Source organism: Melospiza georgiana, chromosome 3 (assembly GCF_028018845.1).
Source record: "Melospiza georgiana isolate bMelGeo1 chromosome 3, bMelGeo1.pri, whole genome shotgun sequence".
Classification (NCBI taxonomy): domain Eukaryota; kingdom Metazoa; phylum Chordata; class Aves; order Passeriformes; family Passerellidae; genus Melospiza; species Melospiza georgiana.
This window is the reverse complement of record NC_080432.1, coordinates 59,396,652-59,419,578: the sequence shown is the minus strand read 5'-3', so window position 1 is coordinate 59,419,578 and position 22,927 is coordinate 59,396,652. Positions and strand designations below refer to the sequence as shown.

Sequence of the window (22,927 nt, the reverse complement as noted above, 5' to 3'; positions counted from 1 at the left end):
TTTTTATCATGGTAGCTTGAGTATGAAAGAGTGAGCAAGAAAAAAATTCTGTGTATGGCTATAGAGGAGCCCCTAGCACTTCTCAAACAGGCTGTGCATGTTCCATGTGCAATGAGAAATGTCCTGACTATCCAGGCTGAAAAACCAACCAAAATGTCCCTCTCAAATTTTGAACAAGATGAAATTTCATTATTAGGGAGGCATGAAACAATACATAGATAATTATGACTTCAAAAGGGGTTTACTATCCACATAGCTTAATTTAGCTCAGAAATTCATTTAACTGTTCTATCACTCATCCAGTGTAAAACAAGCATGTAAATGAGACTGGATACAGAAAGAAAAGCTGAACTTTAATAATTTTATTATAAAATTATGTAACCTGTTTCTGGTGCCTTTGATTTATTGTGCTGTGGATTGCAAAGAGACTGTTAGTGCAGATGAAAAGATAACTAGAACCTAGCCACTTATGTCAGCAGCCTATAAGCAAGAGGTACCTTAAAAGTCAGATTTCCTTAAAAGTTTGGATAAAAACTGTCTGGATTTATTTTCTCCTCAATATTAAATTGCTTGCTGAAATGCCTAACGCATGATTAATTGCTTCCTTTCTTTGTCACCTGTGTTTTTTCAAAAGTATTTCAGCTATGATACCAAAGCGTTTGGTAGTTTTCCTGTGTATCTGGGCCAAGGCAACAATTCATCTCATTCTGTTAAAACATAAAATCTGGCATACCTTGAACATTACTGCCTTGACATATTAGAGAAAGGTGTTGAATTTTTCAAACCAGACCTTTCCCTGGTTTTCAATTCCACTTGAAATTGTCCAGCAATCTGGAAAGCAGTCACTGTGAAAACTAATTCTATTATTATTTTCATGCTCTTTATATGCATCAATTGTAAGCTTTTATGCTAGAAATAACAATATGGATTCTATGAGCCAAAATGTGAACATCAATGGTTTAAATTTGAAGGGCCTAAAACACCTTTTAAGCTCTAGTAGGGGAGATCAAGAAAGGTGAAGATTTTTCAGATGAACTTTGCCCCATTCTGATAAGCAACTGTCCAGAGTATGATACTTCTGCACGGTACTTGTCCTTTTCATCTCAGAGTTCAGCCAGACCACAAAATGGGAGGTTCACATGTTGCTTTTGTCTTAAGCTTCCAACAGGGAATAGGCAGCAAAAAATATCCACAGTAACAATAAATCTTTGTAGATGCCCTGAAGCACAAGCCCACTACTCACAACAGAAAAGGTTTGGAGAAAGGGAAAGAGAGCCTCCACAAATATATCCATAAACATGCTGAAGGCAGGGGCCTGAAAGTATCTCATCTTTTTTAACTTTTATAAAGTGTGAAAGTTATATTAGAAACAAAGCCGTATCATTTTGAGTGAAAGAACTTTAAAAAAGGCAATCAAAATCAAGTAATCAAAAATGAGCTTCAAGTATAGGAAAGTTAACTAAAATCTTTCTGGCATAGTGAACATTTAAGAAACCCCTAATTTGTATATTTAGAAAAAGTTGAATAATCATAAACAGCAATTGCACATTCTGGAATATGCAAGTTAGTTTTTATGAATAGTTTTGGCCTTCCTCTCTAAAGAATAAATATGAAGAAAAACAGGTATTCAAAATACAGAAAAGGAAAAAAGTGATTTTACTGCTGTTGTTTGTACCAGCTTAAGACGGAAAATGTAGTAACTTTTGATCTAAATGTAAGTAGAAGATAAACTGTTACTCTACCTTGTATCCAAAGAGTAGAAATTATTCTCAGCCTTACTTTTAGGTTCTCATTTAGGTTTGGAAGTATGTAATTTTTCGTTTATTTTTAAATTATTTAGGGCACTATCGAGTTAAATGCATACTTATTTTTACTAAGAAAAGCATTTTTTATCTCCCTTCTACATGGAGAATATTGTAGAAAATCTCAGGATTTACACCACTAAAAGGTAGCACCTGATATTTAATGCCAAGGGAAATATAAGAAGAACTTGAAAGAGTTCTCACTTTTGTGTGGAGGAGGTCTTTCAAATAGTTTAAATCCACTTGCCAAATTAAATGTCCTGCTAGGAATGTTACAAGAAGTTTTCACATACTGATATGTACACATACACACTGACTTACACACATACACTTTTTCAAACTGCTTTCCTGTATTTAATGTAATTTCTTCATATGTTCTCTTCAATTTTTGTGGAATTCTTTTTTAAGAAAGCTTGAAATCTAAATAGTGTAGTACCAAAAAATATTCTACGTAATCCAAGTATAGGATGTTACCATTGAACAAACAAAATCTCTGTTTTCACTGGTCTACAAAAGATGAGAGAAATTTAATAAGTAAATAATGGAACTTACAATACAAATCGTAGTTTGGTATAAAAGGAGTTTATGGACTTTCATCTGAAATAGGATTTATGGTTTAGACAATTTAGGAAAAAATTGTATTTTAATAATTAATGAATACAGCTCATAAGTTTTGCTCTAAACAGGAATTCATAGATGGCAGAAGAACTACCTCAAATTTATCTATTTTCATGAGCAAGAACAGTGAGAAGTCAGAGAAGAAGAGAGTAAAGAATTTAAAGAGAATTTTCAATAAGCATAAAGCTACCATGCATTTGCATTCACTGCTCCCTAAGGGAAGTTACAGTGCTCTGCTATTATTTTACAAGAGACTCACTGTAAAAGGCAAGAGAAGAAATACATTAATGCTTAGAATCAAACACAGACAGAAAGGTGATAATTATTTCTGTGCAATCCCTATCCCATAGTTCTCCCTTTTCAGAAAGTGAAAGTCTCTCACATTATAGTGAGAAGATTTAAAGCATTGGAGTTAAAGCATTGCCAAACAATTCTTGTTAAAATAAATTATTTTCTCAGTTTTACTCTCATTCTCCTTTTCCTCTCATCAATTATTGCCCAAACCCTAACACTGGTGCTGCACGTCCAAGAATTTGTACCTTAAATGACAAAAAACCCCATCTTTGTCTATGTATAAAGCATAGTCACACAAAGAGAAGAATGCCCATATGATTAAAGGATGTAAAATCTACATTATTACCATTATTGTTGTTGATATTATTATTAATATACATTCTCATAAAATCTGTGATGAAGAAGCTGTGAAATGAGATTAGTTGCAAGAACTTGACCCACAATTTAAGAATTTTAGTCAATGCCTGAAAGGAGTAACTCACAGGAAATAGAGGTTTTTACAGCACACACTTTCATCTCTTTTAGCTGTTATCAAAACAATGCATCAGAAACAGAGCAAGACTTACCATTTTACCACTGACTAGGCAAAGCAGGAAATACATACTACCATTACCTCATACCCTTGCTCAGAGATGGGCAAAGTCCTGAGAAAAAAGACCAAACATGAAAGCTAACCTTGCTTGGAGGAGGGCATTAGTGGAAAAGAGTTTGTACATCATGACCTCCTAGTTGAGTGTCCTAGTTGAGTGTTCCACTCAACACTGAACTGTGATATGATTCTTATGTGTTTCAGATCTATGATATATGTCTGTCTCAATAAAAGTGGAAAAAGAGAATAAAGAATCTTTGAAACTAAAATGAGCACAGAAGTAAAACTTCATCTTGACATTAAGAACACACATTAGAGAAAACAAATTTTAGTCTCACCACGACTAGGAGGAAGAGTGCAAAAATGTGTTATTGTAACTCCACTGAAAAGAATAAAATGTATTGTTTCTTTTAAAAAGGCAAACATTGCCTTCAAGCAAAATAACAGAAGTCAATCCAAGTATTGTGAAGTCTGGATATAATACAAAACACTAATATTTGTTCTGAGAATTAACTGCTTACATTTTTCTACCACACAGGCATGACATTCTATACTCCTGTTTTTTCATTTAAATATGTAGTCTGTGATTTATAGTCCATGTTTTTGTCAATTAATTATGTCCAATGCAATTTTTTCCCTTTTATTTTTTTTCAACTTCTGCCTCATCAAAACTAAATAGAAGATGGGTTCACGATTGTGGTTGAAGAAACAAATTTTGTCTTCAACAGGATATTGACCTATTTGCTTAAATGATACTAATTCATTTATAACTTTTTAATTATCACTTTAAAGGAAGTCATCCATGAGGCTGGTAGACCAAACCAAATGTTTTCATTTCACTGGTTTAAAAAAACCCAACTAACTAACCAGAACAACAGTGACAGAGCAGTGCTTTCTAAATATTTAGTGTTTTGAGGAGTTGGGAAGGTAGAGGATCTGCTTTGAGAGATGCTCAGATTGCTAAATCTTGGTTTGATTAAACAGGGCAAGTGTATGTACATTCTAAAGGCTAAGTTATTAATTAGCAGAAAGCCGCTCCTTTGACTGAGACAAAAAAAATTCCCGCTGTAGGGTGTCTGCAGGACCGCCTGGGAATGAGTTGCGAGTGCCTCGCAATCCATTCAAAAATACTTAACTGCCATCTAGTGGCTGAGTAAGCAGAATTTAGGGTGCCCTTCAGACTGTCTAAATAAGTACTTCCTCTCTTCTGATATTTCTATTTGTCTTCTCATCCTTCTTTCATGGCCAAAGAAACCCCACCAGTATCAGATGACAGTATTTAGTTGCAAAGCGGCTACTAGTCATGTGGGAAGCAGCACAGACTGGAACAGACAGTCTCTGTTTAAGCTGTATTAAGGCCTCAACTCAGAGAATATCACTTCATATTTCAAAAAGTTAATTAATTTACCTGCTGCAGTTTTAGGAAATAAAACATCTATTTGTGCTTGTAAGGCTTTCTGAAGACAAACCAAAAAATAAACCTGAGAATGGCAGCATGTTTGAACTGAAAAGTAACTTCCAATATTAAGAATCTAAGAATTCCATCAATAAAATTTGAAACTTCTGCATAAAAATTATGTTTCATGAACATGAACATAAAACACTTGATTTGCATTAACTTTTTCTGGAGTTCCACAAAGTTAAATTCCCATTTACTGCCTAAGCAAAACATGCTGCATTTCAGCAGTTCCAATGACCCTGGCAGTAAAGGCTCCTGCTAGGTTTGTATCATTTCATTTCCTGCAAACTTTGTTTTCCTTTCTGTGTGTTTCCGATATAACATCATTTACTTTGAATGCTAACAAGAAAACACCATCTACCTACATTGCTTCCCGAAATCCAACTGCTTAAAGCTAAGCTATCCCAATTCTAACTTTGGACTTACAATTAGAATGTAAGTTCCTCCACATCACATATTACAAATCTGGCTTTACATTTTGCAAGATAAAAAACCCCAGAGAAATATCTCTGAATTTCTTAAACTTTTTGTTTTCTTAAATTTGGGTGTTCTGGCATGATTTTGTAAAAAGTTTACATTGTTACAGTTCTTAAAAGAAGAAATGCAATTCTATTCAGTTGATTCATAAGGAAATACCCAAAAAAAATAACTTCTGTCATAATCCTTTATTTCCTCAATGAGACAATTGTATAAGTAGATCCTTTTGAATATTTAATGCATATTTTTGGTTTTTTTTTTTTTACCCAAGTATGTAACTTATTTTTCCCTGCTGAAATCTACAACTCTGGCAGTCATATCTTCGTAGGAAAATAATTGTTTTAGACTAACTGCTCATTGCTTCCTCAAGCCTTCTCTTCCCCCTTGCAAAAATTAACCTGTCAAAAAGCAAAAGGATGGAAGAGGACTGACACTTCTTCACTTTTTTTTTCTTAATAAATATCTCAAGAAAGAACACGCAGAATCAAGCAGTGTTAAAAATGCCACAGCCACAGAGCTGTTTGCGAGGCAACAAAGAGTTCCCAATTTTCCTCAGGTTTTTGTTGAAGCCAGTGGTTCACTAGTCTTATTTATAGTTAGTATATGTGCTGATAAAAACTGTGTAATACCAAAATAACACAGGTTTTATACCAGACTACAAGTGTCTTAACAGTCTAAGGCAGGTTTATAAAATCTCACCTTTTTAAAAATTCTTTTTTGTATTTCACTGTTTGAGACTAATCTTTTGTCTACCTTCTTTATCTTACCTTCACCTATAAAGAATAATCTCTGAAACTTACTTTAAGAGAGAGTTTTGGGCAGCATGCATGTTTCTGAGACAAATTCTAGTTGTGACATTTTATAATAATGAAAAGTAAATTCCAGTCTCACCAATGTTTTATACTTTTTAAACAGACTGATTATGTATTTATCTTACAGGATTTCAGAACCTTTTTTCTTGTATTACTAAGTGTCAAAATTGGAACATTTCCAATCTCACTAAGCTATTGCCCTAAGGAATTACAATAAGTCATAGTCAAAAACTAGCATCTGAACGAAGGTCCCTACTGAGAGAGGAGTTACCAGTAAATTGGGGTGTTAGGCATATTCTAAAGATACAATCCATGAGTCTATTTTTATAAAGCAGAAAGTATCTTCAAGATGGCAAAACCTGGGATACAATTTATTTTTTTAAGATTAGAATTGTTTCCCTATGATATTGCTGAAAAGTATGCCAATAGATCATGCAGTAGAAACCCATCTTTAGCACCTCAGAACTGCCAAAATTTTGTCTGGCTTTCAGTACCAGTGGAAGTACTTGGAATTCCAAAAGGGCATATCATTTTGGTTGAGGATTTATTTGTTGGGTAAGATGTGGTGAACCAAACCAAACTAAGACAGAAACATTATGAGCATAAGGGTTTTTTGATGACAAGCTTTTCTGATGTAAATAGGGTTTAAATAGTCAGTGTAAACTATCTTATAACCAAACTGCTATAGACTGCAACAGTTTGGCAAAACCTTCTCTCCTGAGGTGGGAGTACAGGGACGAGGCATGAAGTGGCATGAAGTATTCATTGTATCCGGATGCTGACAATTAAATAAATTTAAAAAGGGCTTTGTTTTTAAAATTGTGTGGTCCACAGAATGGACTCCCATCACAAAAGATCCAACATAGAAATTTAAAATAATTTTATAATTTAATAATATGGTGTATAAAACAATTCTTTTAAGTGCCTTTCAAACAACTTTAGGTTTCTGGCTCTGTAATGTCCCACTACTAACCAAAGCCTAGTTTACATATACTCATCCTACCATTAAAGGATTTTTTTTTTCTTCATCTTTTTGCTAAGAATCTATTTTTACCTACCATGGAAACAAAATCAAGCTACTCTGAAAAGTAAGTTAAAATGTACGGAAAAGTATGAGAATAGTACAGAGAAGATCAGGGGTACAAACAGAACAGAAATTGGTTCTTGCACAAAGTACAGCTGTCAAATTTAAATATCAGGTTTGAATCTAGAGTTTCTAAATTAGAACGCTCAATTTTTCTCTTCTTCTTTCACTAAAGGAGTTAAGGCTAACAAAACGTTCTCTGTTCGTACTGGGAAGACTAAGCACACATCGTTGCTATTTGGCATTTCAAAACCAGGACTTGAAATGACTGCCAACTTTTCTTACTTTTCCACTGCCTAACAATTCCTGTATAAAAAGCAAGCACGCCCCCACATCCTTGTTTTTGTAGCTGTAATTTAGAAAAAATAGATATTTTGGACTCAAAAAACACTCTTAAAAAATGTCCAGAAATTATGCTATAAAATATTCAGATTATATATAATATTGTAAAGATAAGGAAATGGAGAGCATACATATAAAGAAGCTCCTTCAAGTGACAACAAATTATACAATCCAGGCTGTATTACTTGTGCCTTTAAATTAAAGTTATTCTGATTCTTTTTGTTAAATGTTTATCATAACTGAGATAATTTATCAGCACATCATGTTACAACTCTGTTCTGGCCAATAATCTTCAATTATATTAGTAGTATGTGGGAAATGTGTTTTCCCAGAGAAAGGAGGGTGAAGTCTGTAAAAAGACTGAGTTGATCAATTCAAATTTTAAACTAGAGCTCTCTCATTTATGTATGAAAAGGAAAAGAGAAAAATCACCTACTAGGCTAACTTCAGCCAACCCTTTCTTTTTTCAGAAATTAAAACTGCAGACCACACAAGAGGGTAGATCTCTAATAGAAACATGTTCATCACTTAAAAAATGTACAGATAACATGAAGAATGATCTGATTGCAGTACAGGATTTACCTACAAACATAATGGCCATGCTATTTTCTAGATGTTTTTATAGATTGATGTAGTTAAATACTGATAGATGATGGATAGATAGATAGATAGATAGATAGATAGATAGATAGATAGATAGATAGAATATGCTTGACTGCTTTAATCACTACAGAAATAATTTGAACACACGACAACATTTTATCCACATACAGTTCCTCAAAGGAAAAAAACTGTAGACTCTGATTTTAAAAATAAACCAGAATGATGATGACATAATACAGCAAAAACTTCACTTTCTGCAAGTCAGTTGATCCTGTTAGTCCTGCAGGTCATTGATGAATAATAGCATAGAATGGAAGAAGTTCATGTTACTGCCATAAGGGATCACCACAAAGTAAGAGGGATGGGGATCTCCTAAACACTAGCAAATGGAATTTAGGGATTGGACAAGATACTAGGCTAGTCCTAAAAATTAAGAAAAGCTCCCAGACACAAGTAAATGCAATTCAAGTGATCATGCAGTGCTCAAGAGCTCCTGGTTAAACTTCATTCTCATCGGAATTCTCAAAATACCTTTTTTTAAAATAGGTAAAATAACTACATATTCATAGACCTATTTAAATTAATTACATTTCCAATAAGAAAACCATTTGTATAGGTCATTTCTTGCAATGAATACAAGAGACTGGGTAAATCCATTCCTTTCATGCAATAACTTCCTCGAAGTATAGGGAAAAACGGCTTTACCACAACTAATAATTGAAACCATTGTTAGGGAAACCTGGGTGACTGAAATATAAAAATATCATGAGAAAAATATACTTTAGGCTAAACTTAAAATACCAGAATGAAGTATTATTTTGTAATATTATTTTAATTAATGAGCTGCAGTTTTAAAATGTTCCATACTATGAAGTTAGAAGAATTTAGATAACCAACTAGCAGAATTCTTTACAGTTGTTTGGCAAGGCAAGCCATAAAGTTAGCACACATACGCTCCCCACCCATGGCTCACAAAATATGTGATCAAGCCCAAATGAAATTTGTATGTCTAATGATCAGTAGTATGCATTTAACTTCACATTCCTTATTTTTCCCTGAAAAGCAAATTACTGACCATTTTCACAAATGCTGCTTGATACAGTGTTGCTTGAATTGTCCTGTCATAACACAAAAAGCCCCAAAACAAATACCAAAACCCAAAAAAACTACCAAAAAACCTTAAACCCCACAACAGAACACCCAGCAAACCAAAAGAAACAAAAAACACCCCATAAAAGAAAACCAAAACAAACACAAAGAAGGAAACAAGGGAAACAAGCTGTGAAATAGAAGAGGAAGAGAAGAGATTCCAAGAGTTTTTGGTCGCTGCTTGTTTCAAACCAAGATTTCAGAACTTAGCCTTCCTTCTAATGACTTCCAGAACAAGTGAATAGTGTTATTCACAAGACAGACCAGACTGTCTCCATTGTCCAGGCATTACAGGATCTCCTTTTTAAGGTCAGCATGCCCTCTAAACCTGTTCACATACTACCCCTGCTGTAAGCTTGAGGAGAGAGTCAGAAAAAAATCCCTGCCACTATCTTTTACATGCACTTTTATAGATTAGCTACTATAATAAGATATTTTATAACTATTCCTTACTAATGCCATCATAGGGTTAACTTATTTTTGAGTAGACGATAACATTTTGTAATAATCACCTTAGGCAGGCAGGAACCTTCAATCCTTACACCTGCATCCACTGTGGAGCATATAAAACACCCTCACTTTGGAGTTTTTTCATACAGAACATTTAGTACACAAAACTATTTCAAAAATATCTGAGAAGAAGTAGTGCTTCCTGCCCGCTTTTAAAAAAATGATAAAACATTTCTGTAAGAATCTTACCTGTGCCTGCTGAACACCACCCTCTTGCTTCTCTGTTTCTAGGACCGTAGATTTCAACTCTGAATTTGAAAAGAAGATACAGATTTTAATATTCTATAAATTAAAAAAAAGACTGATCTTTTAAAATAAGCATTAAGAAATTCATGAAAGGAGTATAAAGTTAAAAAGAAAAGAATGGTACTGTCCCACTTTCCAAATTATCCCAAAAATTACCTGTCCTTAAAATGGATGACTCTTTCCAGCTATGTTTTCCTTTCTTTCACCACCACAGAAATTTGAAAACTCCACAGTGCTACAGGTACTAATATATATCTTAAAAATAGATCAAAACATAAGACACTCCACAGCTAGGTCCTATTTCTTATTTTAAAACCAGATGACTTTTCTGACCTTAAAGAACTACACTGTGTCTCAGTTTCCTTGCCCAATAGGAAATAATCAGGAAAAGGAAAAATCAAACAACTCCACAGCAGCTACATCGTGCAAAGATCTTTAATCAGTTTAGGAGCTACAGCTAATGATGTCTCTTCACTGATCATGGCACAGTTATTTACACATAACAAGAACAGAAGTATTTTTCTCTACACCTGCCCAGAGACTATATGTGTGGTGTCTTTGCTGTATGCTTACAGGTACCACTATTCAACAGGGAAATCTCTTGACCATTTGCAGAAAGAGTGAAACAGCTGTGAACTAGAGCTTCTGGATTCATCATTTTTGGACACCTGGCCTCCTCACAGCTTTCTGACAATCCCAGCTGTTGGGAAGTGAGGCATACAAGGAAGAAGTTTAATTGCAAGTATGAATTATGTCGCAAGGCTTGAAAATTTACAATCCACAATTTTTTTACCTGGCTGTGGATAAGCTGCACCTAGCAATAAATAACTATTCATTTAGATTTTAGATTTTTCTGTTTGAGAGAAATGTTAGTATCTGTTTGATCTTTGCTCACAACAGATTTATTCTATGCTGATTTTCTATTATTAGACATGCACCCACAATGCTGAATGTTTTCTGCCATTCAAATTAGCATAACTACCTCCCTTACATAAAAATGCTTAACAAAAGAGGACCAGACTGCTCCTATCTATTAATCAATATTAAACAATTTGACAGAATTATCTAGCTTATTTTTACCAAAGAAATGTTATCCTTCTAAAAAGGATTCTAAATATAAGCTGAAGTAATGGTGATCTGAAAAGTTAACTTTAAGGTTAGTCAAACAAAATTTGGAAATAAAATCTACTTCCAGCAGACCAACAATTTTTGCTAAGCAAAATGAAAAAAAAACCCCAAATGCTACCATCACAGTTGGAAAAAAAAAGATTCGGGAAAAGAGTGCTGTATGAGAAATGAAACCTTTCCTTTAAAGCAAATCAAACAAATTTTTTGATTGGGTTTTTTCTGTTTTTTTTTTATATATTTTTTTAAGAGACTGACTTGGATTTCAGGTAAACCCAGACTGCTATTTAGTGGTCTGAGACTTTTTTATTTTGCAGAAGTTGGATAATCTTTGAATGTCTTCACAAGTGGTTAAACAGCCCCATGGGAGATGGGATGATTTGACTCTAGTGCCTGCTTACTTGCCTTTTCCTGCTTGTCAAGTAGAGTAGTGTCATCAGCAAAGAATTAAAATAATTGAATTGCAAATGCCCTGTTGACTTTAGATTTGGGCAACGTGCTGAGATGTGGTAATGGTGGAGTGAAATGCCATAAGAACAGACAGGAAGAGATTGGGTGTTCAAATAGAAAATTAGTCCCATACACATTGATCTTACTGTTGATGTTGGCCCATTTTGTCCAAAACTTTAACTGAATCCAGAACTGAAAAATGCATTTAGTATAAGTATTTGCTGACTTGAACCCAAATTCATATTAGATATTTCCACATGTCTGTTTTTAAATAAATAACCAACCTAAAAAAAATCATGAAACAACAATAATTAACCTGACAAAACCCACTGCCCCAAAACCACAAAAACTCCCAACCGCTCTAACAGCCCTTTCCACACTTCCAGCAATGCTTCACATGATACAGAGCATACAGGAACGCTATTAAACACAAACTATACTAAACAGATGATTAACTACTTTGAAAAATTTTGTCTCTTGCCTTACTTAAAGCTTGAAGTCCTACTATATTTTCTAATGCTAATGCATACAATAAAAACAAAGGTTCTATAAAAACATCCTGCTGCATCCTCTCTCAATTAATGCTTTTGTCTAAAATGCATGGTTTTTTCAGGCACTATTGTTTCTAATGGTGATCTCTTTAATTCAGACAGTAATAATTATATATTAAAAAAATACAGATATCCTGCACATAATAACTTAAGCTTTTTTAAAAATATTTGTCCCCTACGCACTGCAAAGAAATAAATACACAAAATAATTTAGTTAAAAATTTTGAGGAAGGTGTTTATGCTCAGGTTTCACATCACTCACCTCCAGGTTCTTCCAAATGGCAAGCATGTGAACAATTAAAGAAAGTTAAATTATTCACCTGCCTGAGCTGAATTCATAAGAATTATAACTTTTTCTTTTCCTCCATGTCATACATTGAAAAATCACACCAAAATTTCAGTAAATAAATCTTAAGAACTACTTCTATTAAACTTAGAAAAATTCCTGATACATAACTTTTCAATTTATTTCTAGCTCTATTTCTTAATACTTTTGCAGGTATTTTTTGAGAGGGCACTAGCTGAGATAAGGAGCAGAAAATTACTGTAAATGTTACATCCATGTAGTAGGTGCAATAAACAGAAAAACATAGGATGGAAACAAATCACATACAAAATTAATACATTTTAATATTATTAGTATTGTACTTTTGATAGAAATACACTAAGTGTATCTTTAAATTTCCAAATGTTTTATGTTATCAACATTCTTCTAGATTTTAGAGAAACTAAATTCTTGTTGACTTACATCAACCTCTGTTGGGCTAAAACCTCAAAATAATTTAATTTGAAAGTCACCCTTTTGTTCTTCAAGTGCACAGCATGTTCATAAATAGTGTGATCACACATCCATTAGGTAAGTCTCCTAGCTGAGAAACACAACTCTCAGAGTAGATGGCATTGAATTCTACTGCTACATATGGCAGCACTTCCATTGAGTGCAGCATAAAACAGGAGATCATTGGTTAAAACCTGGACTAGCTCAACAATCCAGCACTGCAGAGTTCCACACTCTCAATTGCATCAGTGGGATGGATGCAGAAATGTTTCCTTGATCTCCAATAGATTTCCTTTGGTAAAAGGCATAGTATTAAACAGAAAAATACAGCAGTATTGCATTTTTGTTTGCATTGCTTGTTTTGCTTATGAACACTGAAATAAGTAATACCAGTAAAAGTAAAATGTTGCCATGGCAAAAGGAATAGTTCAGACATTTCCAGAGGAAGTGGCAGAGAAGTCCCAAAGAGAAGCAAATCTGAAATTAACTCCACCCAAAGCCTACAAGTAATACATAGAGATCTGTTGAAATAATAACTCTTCAACTCTGAGCAACGAAAAGGAGGAGTGGAAAGGAATGAAAAAATTGTGAATACCCAGTGGCTCTCCATGGACAGCATGGGGATGAATGCCGTCTACAGTTTTGAGAGCTGCTGAATACTAATTAATGGAAAGCAAAGCCTCCAGGAACCTGTGGTATTTATGGGTCAACACTACTAACAGAAAACAAGCTTGAAATCCTCTTCTATATTTCTTTGTCATCTACAAGGGAGGTAGTTGCTTGGTTTTAATTGTCAGTGTCAATAATGCTCTTAAAAAGCATGAAGAAGACCGCAGAAATTCATCTGGTAGGATAACCTCATAAATTTTAAGATAAACTGACCTTGTAAACAAGTCCTTGTTTTATTTTTTCAGATACATTTTTTCTACCCCTCTGTCAGCACAGGACTGCTGAATCTACAAAGGAATACTTTACACCACTCTAATAACTTTCAGTATAGCACCAGTTGGCTTCTGAAGTTTTCATATTTTTAAGAAGAAAAAAGAACTCATATCTCATAGCTCTGAAGGTATGTATGCTGGAAAAGAATAAAGATCACAGCACCTGGCAAAATCCATTATTTAACAAATGCCAGGTACACATCTTGTTTGCTAACAAAAAGAATGCATTTTTGGTGAATATTTTTTATTAGATTCATACTAGCTGACATTATTTCTGAAGTTAATCCAAGATTCTCAAAACCAGGTGTTTGTTAGTAGCCAAGATACTAAGTTTATATTTCAGATTCTAAAACACAGCAGCCTCCTATATCCTATACATTTATCTTCTCTATTTCCAAGAACTGTACCTTCTCCTGAAATTTTGAGCCTTTGTTCTTCATCTGGAGGTTTGGGTGGAGGCCATGCAGATGGAATTCTCCTTGGAAAGCTTCCTTCAATGTAATCTGTTGAATGTGTGGGTTGGCTAACTGCAGCCCAAGTGTAAAGCTGGTCTTGCTGTGATTAAAAAAAAAAAAAAAAAAAGGGGGAAAAGTTCATATAGAAAGACAAGGTCAAAATATCTAAGCTTTTGTTTCCAGTACAAATAACTCAACATCCCCTATATCAAGACAGACTTAGTTTTATGCTCTTTTGTCTGATAAAGACTTAAGATAAATCTATATTAAAATATTTATGTTCATTAACAACAGAAAATTAAGCTTTTGGTTTTCTGGTTTGGTTTTCTGTTTTTTTTGAGTAAGGAGCTCTTTGCCACTTCTTTTCTTACAGCTATAACATATTCTCTCCATCATGACTGCACTTTGTCACATATGGCCACTTTTATGGCTTGGAGGGAAATATTTCTTTCCACACCATACATAATCATTTTACACCAAACACACAAGCAAGGAAAATGGACAGAATTATTTCAGCAGTAATTAAACCGATATATGCACTCTTTGCAGCCCTATTTTTATCCTTTCCATTTTACTATTTTTAGAAAAACAGGTAAAAAGGTGGATTTTCTTTTGAAGTACAAAGAAAAAAACTCCAAACCAACAGCTAAGGTGTTCTTAGTCCTCTGAGCTCAAATCAGATTAGATCCTTATTAGTCAACAGCTTTGAGTTTGAGTCTCTGATTAAAAGGAGCACACAGAGTTTCTGATGAAAACTAGGGCAAACTTAGAATTTAAGCTAACAGCAAGATTTTAGATGACCACAATTCAAGCAGTTATTCTTGTGACTCCTAGTCTGCATCAGCATGCACAGCTTGTGATTAAACATTTATAATACTGTAAATTCTATAGAGATCATTCACAGCAATTGCACAAGTAACCTAGCAAATTATCTGGACAGATGGAAATATTGTAGCACAAAACTAGAAAAACCATCGTCACATAATGAAAATACAATCATATCACAGAAATACCTTCTTACAAAGATGGTGTTCATTGGACTTCATTCATTCTACTGACTGAGTAAAAGTGGGTACATATTTCATTTTCAGATTAAAAATTTTTTTAAAATTTGACAGATAATGAGCTTTAAAGAGAAATGCAGGAGCAAGAAGAAAATGGTGCTTGTTTTTGGGATAATCACTATTCTATGTGACTAAGTTTCTACTTGCCTAAAAATAAATTGCTGTAAGAGTAAAAATGTTCCATTGGGAGCAACTTACTTGGAACAGACAAATGCTGGTAATAAAGGAAAACCCTCTGTTTTACAGAGGGTGCCTCAGTCAGGGTCAAAAGAAGCTCATTAGACCTTCCCAGTACAATAAACATGGCAAAAATCGAGATACATACATTGGCTTTAGATAAAGGTAAAAATAAATGGATAAAAAGCTTAATGAAAAAATAACATCAGGTTCTTTACATAACCCTGAACTCTGTGATCTTCGAAAAGCCTGTCCATTAGAGTAGCATTACCATGCTACTCTATTTGAACATCTGAAAAGGCTTGATTAATTCAGTCCTTGGAGTCACTTAATTCTTTCCCTTTGTCTATTTCCAGCTTTTTAAAGGATATGAGTTTCTGAGTTTGTGCCCAATTTCCAATACTGTTTGAGTAAGAGGTAGAGGGAGTTCTACCTGTACATGTTGTGTGAAGAAAAAGTCTTGGATTTTGCTATTAGTCATGTTTCTGCCCCATTTAAATCTCAAAAAACACCGAGGAAAATAAGACTTGAAAAAGTCATTGAGAAAAAACAGAACAATTTTTTTCTTGCCCATTCTACCACTTTTTACAGTCCAGGGAACACAGGGAAGAACATGCTCTGCACAGGGTTAACTGACTAAGCACAGATGACTTTCAACAGGATTGGATGTAGGGTTATAGGGCAGTAAAACAAATGACAACTAGGTAATGTTGACATAGCATAAATGAGGAGGACAAACAGTTAAACTGTTCCTGGACATGACATTTCACCATGCCAGTTCTTGAAAGATATAATAGAATAATTTAGCAACAGATCCTTGAAATGAGATAAGTCTACATGAATCAAGATGTATTAAAAAAAAAAAAAAAAAAAGAGCTCAGAATTATTGTACAGATGGTACACATTATGAAGGCAAGAAAATATGAAGTACCTATTTTCTTGCTGATATAATTTACAGCATATAAAATATAAGGCGTTATAAATTAAATCATCTTACAACTTGGTAAAAAACTCTTAACCCAGCATGGGAGCTTTGTTTGTGAGTTTAAAAGACAGCATTTTTTGGTTGCATTGCATTTCAGGGGGATTTCTTTGTTTTGTATTCAATACAGAGAAGGACAATAGACTAGACACCTCATATAACGGAAATTTATAGATGTAAATGTAGATTTTCAAAAATGCTATGGACTTGCACTATAATGAAAGCATATCCATATAAACAAGGTATTTAACAATAACTACTTTCAGATTACTTGCAAGCTTATAAATGCTATTTAAAAATATGAAAAACCCTCATGCCCTCATGACAGAAAGATAGTCTGGATGGCAAGTTGATAGTCCATAAATTACACTTTAAAGGGGAAAAGATTAACCCCATCTCTACTTTCATGCCCTTCAAAAGATACAAATAATTTGAATATCTTAATTCCTATGTACTGAAGCTATGGTCCAAAACCTAATCCTCTTTGTGTTTTGTCTTCAGCTCCTTTTCAGTCAATATACTAACCCACCTCATTTCTCCTCTTACAAATCTGATAACGCCATAAATGTGCATGATTTTTAGAACTGCTTGAAGAAATATGCAATTCTGTGATGCTGAAGTCCTGTTCCAGCAAAAAAACCAAAATAGTCCAAATAAAAAAATTAAAGTTTGTTTTTTAGTATTAGTAATTACAAAGCAATCATCCACAAACCTAGATTTCCACATTCAATTTTTTCTCCTTTAATCTTTTCATTTCAGAGGCAATTTTTACTAAATATCATTGTATGTACAGTCAATGAATACACTTACCGTGATCAAGTTTTGGATACATCTGGAATTTCCCCTTCACCTTGCTCAGACTCCACTATTTAGTCTTTAAAGCATCTCTTTTGAGGGAAAAAAAAATCACATACATGTCCTAGTAATAAATGATCCCAGTCTTATTTATTCAGACTCATCTCTGAAAGCTTCAAGCTGTCTGAGTCCAGCGCACTAAGCATGATGTCAAGAAGAGTTCTTGTTTCCACACGTCCTTACACAGCACTTTCCACTGGTTCTTAAAAGTGCAGAGCATCTGCACATGGGCGAGGCAAACTGCCTGCAGGATCTGATGGTACCTAATCAATATACATTTTACCACTTATAGATGCTAGCACTTAGAATCACAGAGTCAGGGCTGTAGTTTAACTCACTCTCTTCCCAGACAGCTCTCAGTGTGCACAGAGGAGGGCTTTTTGTTAAAACTTTTCATTCTCTGCTACCACAGTGTTACATTTCAACTATGTAATAAATTAATATCAAATATTCACTTCACTGCTCAAGCTGGAGATTCTTTCTGGCTCATCTTTAAAAATGGAAATGAATGTTGGAAGCTACTCAAAGAAAGGCCCCTAGCAAATGCCATGTGGCTGGTGGACCCAAAAGTAGGGCCATGAGTTAGACCTGCAGCAAACATCAGAAGTCATTCTGACGGGCCTGGACCTTTCAGAAAAGGGTTCACACATTTTACACACAGAGACCAGTTTTGTTCCCTGGGCCACAGACTGAATTACAGATTAGTAAAACCCTCACTGCAGGAATATAATATGCAACCTTGAATGCATGCTGTATTACTCCTGGAGCTATGCAGGTAGTACCACCTTCTACTCAAAGCTGTTTCAGTTTTTAATCAGCTGTTTATCTGCTTCTAGTTCAAAGAACAAAAACAGCCATGGTGAGAAAGGCTTAAAAGCTGTATAGGAGATGGGGTTGAAATAACAATAGGTGTATGCACCTTTACCCCACATGGCTGCAAAAGCATGAATTAGCAATGGGAGGATCAAGGGGGAAAAATCTTACCAGAAGTATTTAGAAAATTCTCAAGGAAAAAAGCCAAAACACAGTCCGGTGGGAAAGGTGAGACAGCACAGCAGCACAATGCTCTAGTATTGGGCAGCTGTAGAGGGAGGAAGTATTTCAGCAGTACCTCTAAACTTTCTTACATGAGAGTGCATTGGTACTCATATGCCTGCTGGTTCCTGTATTGAGCCATGATGTAATAGGCCTCTATTTTGCAGAAATATCTTTTTTAATATTAAACTTGAAATTTTTTTTCACTAGAACTATAAAAATTCAAAGTTATACTGAAAAGGGAAGAACAGAATTGTTGGCATGTTCTCAGGCGAGTGTAAATGGGCCAGGAGTAAACACAGAGCAGTGGTTACGAGAAGGTTCCTACTCATCAAGTCATTCTGGATGACATTCTTTCAGAGTGAAGAAGTTGAAGAATTAGGAGAGGAAAAAGGATAATTCCATTCAAGATGTAATAAGATAAACTCATAGAGGAATTCCATTTTATGTTACTTGGGATAAGAAAGGACCAGATGGCACGTCTCAGAAATGTTTTCCAGGCTAAGAGCTCCAAAGAGTTTGTCCAAATTTGTATATAATTTCTTGGCATTTAGTCTGTTTCAAGTGTGTTGAAGGAATTAATATTTTTTTTCCATTCAGGAGGTTTAATCATTCTAGTATAGTAAGCATAGTACCTCTAAAATGAAAGAAAGTCAACTGCATGTTCTCCACTGCATACAAAGAGTTAATTGTGGAAGCAAGGTTTTAGTTCGAGAAACTAGAGCCAGACTACCTCAAAATGCTCTTATCAGCAGGAGACTGCTTTATTTTAAGCAGCTTTTTAAATAAAGAAATCAATACTTTTAAGAATGGGGAAAGTGGTTTACTTTGTGAGGACAGGTTCAGTAACAAAGCTCTGTCTTGCCACTGACAGAACCAGAGCAGTGATTAAACATGGCCCTTGACTTGTGCTGCCTTGGGCTGCACTAGTGAGTTCAGATGCTTTCCAGCAAGTCCTTCATAATACTGTAATGTATGGCTGAAGCAGCACTTTATCCTCATGAACTAAATTTGTTACATAAGCATTTTACTTGAGTCAAAGGGTTTTTTTCTTTTTAGAGAAACAACGTGCCTCAACAATGAAGTTAAAAACACTTCAATTGTCAAAAATCATGAAACATTTATTTCCTATTAAATGACTTCAGCCTCCTCAACCAAAGAGAAAAATCATGCTTGATCCCATCAAACTTCGCTCAGGATTCAACACTATATCCCAGGAGAGGCAAAGAAAGCCAATAGCTCTGCAGTTAGAGCTCTCACTGGGAAAGGAAATCAGGAAACAAAATTTCAGATTTCCACATCTATTCTCATTCTGTTACAGTGCTGTCTTGGTCTTCCTGTTCCCCAGTAACTCCCACATTTTTCAGAGCTGAATAGGCTCAACTGGTGAGCTTACAGTAAACTTTCCTTGGAAGAAGGAACAGTGGCTAACCTTCAAGAAAACAGGTCAAGACCTACCTTCTCTACACATCCAACTAAAACACCCACTTGGAAGGCCACATCCCAAGACCACCAGGTTATCAGCTACTACTGACAGGACCTGAGGGTTTGCCTTCTCATTGATTCATCAGAAAATGTAAGCTGAGACAAGAAGCATCCTCATCAGGAATTGTTTTCATTTTCACTGACACAGTTCTTCTACAAGTTTGGACTCTGAAAAATTTGAATTATGCAAATCAAACTGCTTATTTAGAAAATTTCTCTATGCAATTTGACAATGTAATTTTTACTATTGTAAAAACTCTCTTTGAAAGAGATATGCAATATATATGCAAATTCAACCCTCAATTTATTTGCAATTCCAAGTAAGAAAAGGCATCTTTTTATGACTGACATTTTGAAGAAAGATAACTAACCTAAAGAAAGTCATAAAATATAAATATCTCTTGAGGTGGCAGGCTGACCACCACCTTCATCATATGCACAATGATACTAAAAATTTTAAACAGGTACTGTAAACTTAACATTCAGTATATGGCTCTTGAGGCTCTTCAGAGCAACAAGCAAATTATCAATGTTCACGGCAAAAAAACGAACTCTGAAAACCTAGCAACATGCTACACATAAAACATCTAAGTTGAAAGTGCATATAGTAGCATCATCACAAAGAAACAGAACAAAGAAAGAAAAATAAGAAGACAGTAAAAGAAGACCTCAGGACCTGAGCTAACAACAAAAACAACAACAAAAAAAAAAAAAAAAAAAAAACAAAAAAAAAAACCCAAAAAAAACCAAAAAACCCCAACCATTTTCCTAAGAATGGAAGTAGAGAAATAGCATAAGAACAATACTTCAGCCCAACAATCAACCAACTGCTTGCATTGTAGTACACTCAAGAACATTCAGAATTGCTCACCACAAAAGACAAAGTGCCACTAAGTGTGACTGGGCAATGGAAGAGGAGACATGGAGGCTTTGATTTGGCCAAAATGAACTGCTATGGTAACCTACACTTGAAAAAAGGTTAAGACAGCAGATTAACCATCTATTTTCTCTGCTCTAGTCCTCAATTTTGACTTGTTCACTTTTAAATTTTTATTCACTATTGACTCCAATGTATTATGATAAAATCAAGTACTCAAATGTACTGCTCTGATAAATACTGCTCTGAGGTGGGACTGCATTCAGTCTTACTTATTGTATGCCCAAGCATTGAAAGTATGCTTGTAAAAAAATCTGCATGTATTGTTGCCAGCTATCTGCTGCAGTTTAGAATTAAAGTTCTAGCTGCTCTCAGTACTTGGGAAAGTTCTTTGGAAACTGAATCACTGGTATATTCTGTCTGTTTTCTGAGAAAGGAGTCTATTTACAGTCTGTTTTCCTAATAATTTTCAGACTGATATCAGCAGTGCAAATAAGTTAAAATTAAGTCAAGCCTTCATGTCACTAATTTCTCTTCCTTCCGACTTGCAAAGTCCCACCATCTGCTCCTACTCAGCAGAAAGAAAGCAGTGTCTTTATTTCCTTAGAAAGAATTTGCATCGCCACAGGTGGCCAGGAGATAATAGGAAAACAGCCATTTTTTGCAGCATTTTCCATTCATGCTGTCCGTCTCTCTGCTTCCTTGGGGAAGCATTATTTCAGAAACAGATGACAGCCTAGTCAGGCATCATAACTGCAAATGGCACAAGGGGAAGTGCCTATCCCAAACTGTCAAACATGACTGTATAAAATCACATCATAATACAGCAAAAAAAGATACCAGCCAGAGGACTTTATTTAGCCCTTTCATTATAGCATGTATTGAAACTGTTAATAAATCAAGAAGGCATTAACAGCTGTACTCAACTGAGTAACAGCATTAAATAGAAGCACTGAAAAGAGATGCAGAGATATAGCTGAGTCAAAATCAAATCACAAACAAAGAAAGATGAAAGGAGATGATATTTTTTTAGTGCCCCTTGAAAAGTAGTCATTACTGGACCCTTCAGTGTGAAATAGAGATTAAGTTCTTCAAACAAAGGAATTCATTATGAATATTAAGGTATGCTCAGTTTTCTTTTCAAAAGCACTTACAAAATTATAAAAGAAAGCCCCTATCACAAAATAATTTTTCATTCAGAATTTAGGTGTTTTAAACCTAATGCTCAGAGACAGCACAAAGTTACTTGAAAAGTCTGTCAGAAGAAAAGTAGGAATTTTCTATGAAAGAAAAAACTGCCCAGAGCTTAAGACTATACCAGGTGAACTGAAAAACCTGAAGCAGGAAGTCATAAGTAGGGATTACACATCCACAGTGTGTGTTAATTGCAACAACTGGATAAAATTCAAACATCAAGTACTGTCAGTATTTCTTAGCACTGAGATATTAAAAAAGGTTGCCTCATATTGATAGGAAAATGCCAGATTCTTCCTTGTTATGAACAGTTTAAATGCTCATGAAAATATTTATAATTTATACACATTACTGATGACTCTCTAAAGATAGTTATCTTATACCTTAGGTGATTATTAAGAGAGGAGCTAAGCAAATGAGAGCTCTACTTATTAAAGACTGTGATCCTCCAATCGGAAGAAAAGACTTGCCCATTGTTACATTCTTGCCAAAGATGCACCCTGTAGACATGTCAATTTCAGGATTATTTTACTCTACTAAGATAACAGATGTAGCATGCTAAAAAGCTTAATACTACAGCTGCACTACATATAGGAAGGTAGGTAGCTATCACAGTGGCAAATAACAAGACAAGGGGCAAAAGCCTCAAGCTGCACCAGGGGAGGTTTGGATTGGGTATAAGGTAGGATTTCTCCATTGAAAGGGTAGTCAGGCATTGAAGAGGCTGCCCAGGGAAGTGGTGGAATTACCATACCTGGAAGTGTTCAAAAGGAATATTGATGTGGCACTTGGGAATACGCTTTAATGGTGAACATGGTGGTGCTGGGTTAAAGGTTGGACCTGATGATCTTAGAGGTCTTTGCACACCTTAACAATTCCATGATTCTATGGTTTATGAATGGAAGACTTTTTCACAAGGCATTAATGTCTTGCATATCATTCACTCAGAGGATATTTTGTTTTATTTGAATCT

General features: G+C 34.8%; 1 protein-coding gene across 2 annotated transcripts in view; it reads right to left on the bottom strand.

Moving 5' to 3' along the window:
* The window catches only part of FMN2 (formin 2), a 152,997-nt gene that overhangs the window by 108,995 nt on the left and 21,075 nt on the right, over positions 1 to 22,927 (bottom strand). For both annotated transcript variants that reach the window (XM_058020006.1, XM_058020007.1), the window contains exons 3-4: positions 14,238 to 14,385; positions 9,929 to 9,987 (exon numbers count right to left, since the gene is read on the bottom strand). In XM_058020006.1, coding sequence (XP_057875989.1) covers positions 9,929 to 9,987; positions 14,238 to 14,385 — 207 coding nt within the window. The remainder of the gene's footprint in view (positions 1 to 9,928; positions 9,988 to 14,237; positions 14,386 to 22,927) is intronic.